This window comes from Antechinus flavipes, chromosome 4, assembly GCF_016432865.1.
Source record: "Antechinus flavipes isolate AdamAnt ecotype Samford, QLD, Australia chromosome 4, AdamAnt_v2, whole genome shotgun sequence".
Classification (NCBI taxonomy): Eukaryota; Metazoa; Chordata; class Mammalia; order Dasyuromorphia; family Dasyuridae; genus Antechinus; species Antechinus flavipes.
This window is the reverse complement of record NC_067401.1, coordinates 37,156,375-37,162,769: the sequence shown is the minus strand read 5'-3', so window position 1 is coordinate 37,162,769 and position 6,395 is coordinate 37,156,375. Positions and strand designations below refer to the sequence as shown.

Genomic DNA, 6,395 nt, shown 5'->3' with positions numbered 1-6,395 from the left:
CCAACTTCAAATCTAATATTGTTTCTTTTTCTTTTCTTTCTTTCTTTCTTTTTTTTTGGGGGGGGGATTTGGTTTGGTCATTTTTGTTTGGGTTTGGGTTTTGTTTGTTTGGGGTTGGGATTTTTTGATGGGGGAGTAGGGGACATGAGGCAATTGAGGTTGACTTGCCCAGGGTCATACAGCTAGCAAGTATCAAGTGCCTGAGGCTAGATTTGAACTCAGCTTCTTCTGACTCCAAGGCCAGGGATCTATGCACTATGCCACCTAATTGCCCCATATTCTTTTAATTATGCCATGGGTTGTAGTCCCATTTTACAGACAAAGAGAAAATAATTTCCCAAGATGCTAATAATTCTCAAGGAATAAAGATAAGAAATCCAATCAAGTCTTACTAGTTTTTCTATCTCTCAGTCAAATCTTCCCAGGGAATGTTTAAGATTCAATGGAATCTGTTATGATCCACATTGAACCTCCATCCCCCTTTACTAGAGCAGCACTAGTTCGGTCTCCTGGAGAAAGAAAAAAAAAGAAATCATTGAGAAAAGAGAAAAGAGAAAGGGAAATAAAATTAGCAACAAAAGGAGGAGTTAAAGCAAGTAGAGGTAAAAGAGAGAAAGAGAAAGAAGTGGAAGCCTCCCAAGTCCTTCCTACAAGAAAGTCAGAGCCATGTCCTCTTTCACTGACTGTCTCAGCGCTAGAAGGATCATGTGATCCTAGATTCAGGATGTAATACCCTCATGTTGTCTCATTCCTTACAGGTAGATATGACATCCCACAATCTTGCTGCCACTCTTATAGCCTACGCAAGATCCCATACAAAATTGTGACAGACTTCTATGAGACCAGCAGCTTATGCCACAAGCCAGGCGTCATGTGAGTAGAATTTCCACAGCCTCCTTCAGTGTGCAGGGAGGAGCAGAAAAGGATTTGGGAAGGAAAAGTAGTCCCTCATGGAGGCTAGATGGTTGACTGAGACTGAACTTTGCACCCTTATTAATTCATTCAGTTAATAAGCATTTATTGAGTATCTACTATGTGCCAGGCACTGTGCTAAGTGCTGGGGATATAAAGAAAGGCAAAATACAGTCCCTGTCCTCCAGAAGCTCACAATTCTAATGAGGGAGACAAACATGCTGAATTGATCACTAATTTATGAAAGTGTGACATAGGTTCAAGCACACTTGGTCCATTGGGTACTTGCTGGAAAAGACCATTATTGGCAGTGAGAAATGAGATGGCTATCAGAGTTTATTTAAACAGAGGGAACAAAAAGCGAAGAAAAGCAGAGACAAAGTAATGAAAGAGGCAGACAGCATGAGAATAGGAGATAGAATAGTGAAGTAAGGCAGGCAGTGTAGAGAAGAGTATGAGAAGGGGAAGATACAGAAAAATCACCCCACATAATCTTGGTTAGAGTTGTACCAAGTAGCATGGACTCAATGGAGAGGAATAAGGACTCAAAAGAAGAAGGCAGGAATTTGAGGTCTCACTTTCCCAGGACTTTTAGGGAAATAGAACTGCTCCTTTCTGGGCCAACTGGGAGTTAGTTCATTAAGATTTTTAAATCATCTGAAAATTATGGGTAAAATGTCAACATTACATCTCAAAGTTATCAATACCTTTTTAATGACTGGTGATCTGGAACTGTGGAGATCTGAATTTCACTTGTAATTTACATATCAGAGGACCAAAACTTTAACAGAGATCCTAGCTAGTTTCCCCTGACCCAGTACTTCCAATATGTTAATTTTAGTCATTTTTAATGATTACATTTTAATTTAATTAATTTTAGTCAATCATAAATATATGATACAATTTGTAAGTGATCTCTTTGATCTCTGGGACAATTTGTATGTGACATCCAGGTTTCCCTTTGCATCTGAGTTCCTAATATTACCCCTTTATAGTGATTCCCTATAAAATTTATTTTACTGATTATACTGACAGAATTGGGACCAGAACAAGATGTAATTTTAACACTCATGCAGACAAATATAACAGGATAAATAGGAAATAATCTATAGAGGGAAGGCCCTAGAAGTTTAAAAAAAAAGATTGTAAGAGTGATGTCAAAGAAATGCATTCCAGAACTACAGGAAAAAATAATCTCTATTATTATATTCAGTGTTTTGGGATTGGACATAATGCTGGATATCAGAAAGAAAGAACTGGGTTTCTAACTTGGCTTCTGCAGAAAGACAGGCAGGATGACAAGAACCTTGATCTAGAATAGAATTGGACTTTAGAAACCTTTCATTTTACAGATGGGGAAACTAAACCCCAAATAGTAATGGCAATTTGTTGAGGTGTCTCAGAAAATAAGAAGCAGAGCCTGGATATAAAACAAGATCTTCTAAGTGCAAATTGAACCTTCTCATAACTGCCTCTCGATTCCCAAAGGGAGCTCCTACTGGAAAGAAAAGGAAGAGAGAGCAGAGAAAGTAAAGATCAGGAGGATTTTCTGAAAAGATTTTCATGGAGTCACTGAAAGAGGAGAAGGAAGAAGAGAAGGAGGAAGAGAAGGAAGAGAAAGGGGAGGAGGAGAAAAAGTAGGTGAAAGGAGAAGAGGAGAGGGAAGAGGAGGAAGAAGAGGAAGAAGAAGATAATTAGCATTTATATAGCTTTCTAAGGATCACAAATTGATTTACATATGTCCTCTAATTTAATTATGGCATCTCTAGGAATTAGATACTCCCCATTTTACAGTTGAAGAAATTGACCCTGAGAGAGGTTGTCACTTCCCTAAGATCACCCAACTAGTAACTATCAAAGTTACTATCTATCTATCTATCTATACTACCTATCTTTGAACATAGTTCTTCACTCCAGGTCCAGCACTTTATGCATGGTTCAAACTGGGGACTGAGACAAGGTCTTAAAGCTTTATGTAGAGATGAGGTCATGGGAAGTAGAAAGGCCTGTGAGCTGTGCTGGGGAAGGGAATCCTAGTGCTAAATTCTTTATTCTTTCTTCTATTTCTCACACTCCAGCTTCATCACCCAAAAAGGCTTCCAAATCTGTGCCAATCCCAGTAATGAATGGGTACAGAAGTACATGTTCAAGCTGAAACAGAAGAAAAATATTGAAGATGACAACTCCCAAATGATACATCTCAACAAAAGTGTAGAACACTCTCCAACTGAAGAATAAATATGGTTTCTAAAATAAAGCTGTCTTATGATCTCTTGATTTCTCTCCTCCATCTGAAGAATATATATAGTTACTAAAATAAAGCTGTCTTATGATACTTTCCTCCCCCCAACCCCCAAGTTGACTTTTGCTCCAAGTCCCTTTTAATCCCAGAATTCTCCTCTAATGCCAGAGTCAAAATGGGACTGGTCCTGTTGCCAATGAATAAAAGTCTACTTGATTACTTCCAATATCTTACATTCCCTGGCAACACTTATTAAACTGACAAGACTGGTTCTACATAGGCTAGCATTTTTTCCCACTAAACAAAATAGACAAAGACAAAACTCTAGTCTAAATTAATTAACACTCAGAGATTTGAAGTTGGATGAGTCCCCAGAAAAGACTCACCTTGAAGAATCTCACAAGGAACTGGTGAAGACTTATTAAATATAAGAGAGAAATATTCATTTCTCACATTAGCAAGCCTTTCTTACTTCTAGTACCTACTCTCTGTGATCATCTCCAGGGTATCCTGTATATTTGTACGTAGTTGTCTACATCTTATCTTTTGTTTTTGTTTGTATCTCCAACATTTAGCACAGTGACTGATATATTTTTTGTTCAATCATTTTTCATTTGTGTCCAATTCTTCCTGAATCCCCTTAGTTTTGTTGACAAAGATATTGGAGTTGGTCATTTCCTTCTCCAATTCATTTTCATAGATAAGGAAACTGAAGAAAACAGGGTTAGGTGACTTGTCCAGGATTACACAGCTATTAAGTGTCTGAGGGCAGAGCTGAACTCAGGTCTTCCCAACTCCAGCTCCTGCACTCTATTTACCTAGCTTCTTCCTGACATATAGTAGGCAGTTAAATGTTTATCGACTTGCTAACTGATATGACTATAATAAAATATTTGTAAAGTGTTTAGCACAATGTCTGACATGAAGTACATACTAAATAAAAACTGGTTCACTCACTCTTTCCTTGAGATAAATACAGGGAAGATCAGGCTGGTGGAAAGATTGTCATGAGGGTTAAGTGCAAAGCTCAACTACATTTTCCAAACAACTTTGTGCCCTAGTTCAACCGGGTTCTTCCATATTTGGAGCTAGGGAATCCCATTAGATTTACAATCAAAGAACCCAAGTGTGAAGTTGTGTGACTCTAAACAAGTCACTTCATCTCTATTTTACTCCTCTGTAAAGGACTCTGCACCAGCTGACCTCATAAGGCAGTAATAAGAACCAAGTGAGATGAGAAAGGTTTTGTAAGCTGCAATAGAACTGTAACTATTTCTCTAGGCTTTCTTTCTTTGAGTCAGTGATCTCAATGATGGGGGCATGCTCTCGAAGTCAGTAATCAGAAGAGATGGGAGGAAAAGAGAGAGGAAGGGAGAAGAAGGGAGGGGATGGAAGAGAAGAAGAGAGGAAAGGAGAGAGAAGAGAGAAGAGGGGAATAGAGGAGAAGAAAAGAGAGGAAATGAGAGGAGAGGAGGGGAAAGGAGAGGAGAAGAGAGGAGAGAAAAAGAGAGAAGTGGAAAGGAGAAGAGAGGAGAGGAGAGGAGAGAAAGAAGAGAAGAAGAGAGAAGAACCGAGGAGAGGAGAGGAGAGAAGAAGATAGGAGAGAGGATAGGACAGGACAGGACATGATGGGAGAAGAGAAGAGAGAAGAGGGGGAAGGAGAAGGAAGGGAGAAGAGAAGAGAGAAGAGGAGAGGAGAAGAGAGGAGAAGAAAAGAGAGAGAGGAGGAGAGGAGAGGAGAGGAGAGGAGAGGAGAGAATTGGGACTGAATAGATGATGAATGAGGCTGCAGAATGTCTCACAATGTTCAGGAGTGATTTAAATGGGGGGGGGAAGGGGGGAGGGAGCCAGGATCAATAGGAAAAAAATAGCCTCCAATACTCTTCTTAGATGTCTTAGAACTAGTGTTCTGGGTGGACACAAGGAAGAGGAAAAGAACTGAGGATCACACAGAATCAAAAGATAAGAGATTTAGGGATGGGAGGATTATAGGAACATAAATCCAGCGTTTAACATGGTTCCTGGCACTTAAGAAATGCTATTGACTAACTAGAGCTGTCAGCCACTGGAATATCCTCCAACTGACTTATTTTAGAAGGCATATCTCTTCATAACTCAAGTCCTGCCAATCTTTCCAGGTTTTTCATGTATTCCTCTCTACACACTCTAAAATCCACTGTCCTACATGCAGTCTCTCAAATATGAAAATCCATTTCTCATCCTGACACCTTGCACTTGCCATCCTCATGCCCGTAATATTCTGCTCCTTCACTCTTGTCTCTTCTTTCAAGACCTGCAAATCTGACCTTCTAATTGAGGTCTTTCTGGGGCTTCCTAATTATCATTGCTTTCCTTCTTGAGTCTATTATTCCTCTACTCTTATAGCTTGGGGGTAACTTGGTTTTTTACATTATCTATTCCCTCGCCCACCCCCACTGGATTAGGAGTTCCTGTTGTTTGGGACTATTTTTGCCTTTCTTTGTGTTTACAGAGCTTAGTACAATGCCTGGCATATGGCTGGTACTTACTAAATGCTTATTAACTGACTAAAGGGATTTGTCCAAGGTCACACTGTCTTCTTATTCCAAACTTAGGGCTCCCATGGCAGGCTGCCAATAGCTTCCAATAGCTTCCAATAGGGCCTGCAGATCCATTGCAAGAATGATACTAAAGGAGAGGAAAGAAGACCCAAGAAGGGACTAGTCATAGAAACACAACAGGAGTGGCCATAGGGACTATGGGTTGGTTTTGAAGGTCTACAAATTCTGCTGAAGAAGAGAAGAATTTATGAATTTCTGCTGAATTTCTGCTTCTTGCTCTCCAGCTTCTTCACCAGCAATGGCCATCAACACTTTGCCAACCCTTGTGAGAGCTGGGTTTGGAGGTATGTCATTAGCCCAAAATGAGAGAAGCAAGAGCACCAAAGAGTTGAGGAGTTTATTCCCAGGTGGCACCTCTTTATGCAGACATTGAATCTGAATCATGGAAAGAATAACTATTATTTCTAAAATAAACCTGTGTTGGACTTTTAATAAGAATTGTTGTTGTTTTAATCTCTTGTTATTTTCTCCAGAAAAATGAGTGGTATTGCCTGTCAAGAGTGGAAATGATGGGGTCACATTAATAAAAAGGGAGAAAACTAGAGATTTGGCATCCTGAAGACTCATTGCACTGTTTCTTATGCTATACTCACCTCTGATAAATGTCCTTAAATCCATTTCCTAATAATTTCCTAATAAAT

The 6,395-nt window shown here is 39.5% G+C and overlaps 1 protein-coding gene across 3 annotated transcripts in view; it reads left to right on the top strand.

Annotated features, from left to right (window-relative positions):
* LOC127559011 (C-C motif chemokine 3-like) overlaps positions 1-6,192 on the top strand; it is an 8,092-nt gene extending 1,900 nt beyond the window's left edge. Inside the window, exons 2-3 of one of the 3 annotated variants that reach the window (XM_051992453.1) lie at positions 759-873; positions 5,979-6,192. In XM_051992453.1, coding sequence (XP_051848413.1) covers positions 759-873; positions 5,979-6,060 — 197 coding nt within the window. In that variant the 3' untranslated portion in view covers positions 6,061-6,192. Of the gene's footprint in view, positions 1-758; positions 874-2,400; positions 2,504-2,990; positions 3,170-5,978 lie in introns of those variants that run through there. The other 2 variants (XM_051992451.1, XM_051992452.1) reach the window with 2 other exon arrangements.
* The last annotated feature ends 203 nt before the right edge of the window (positions 6,193-6,395 follow it).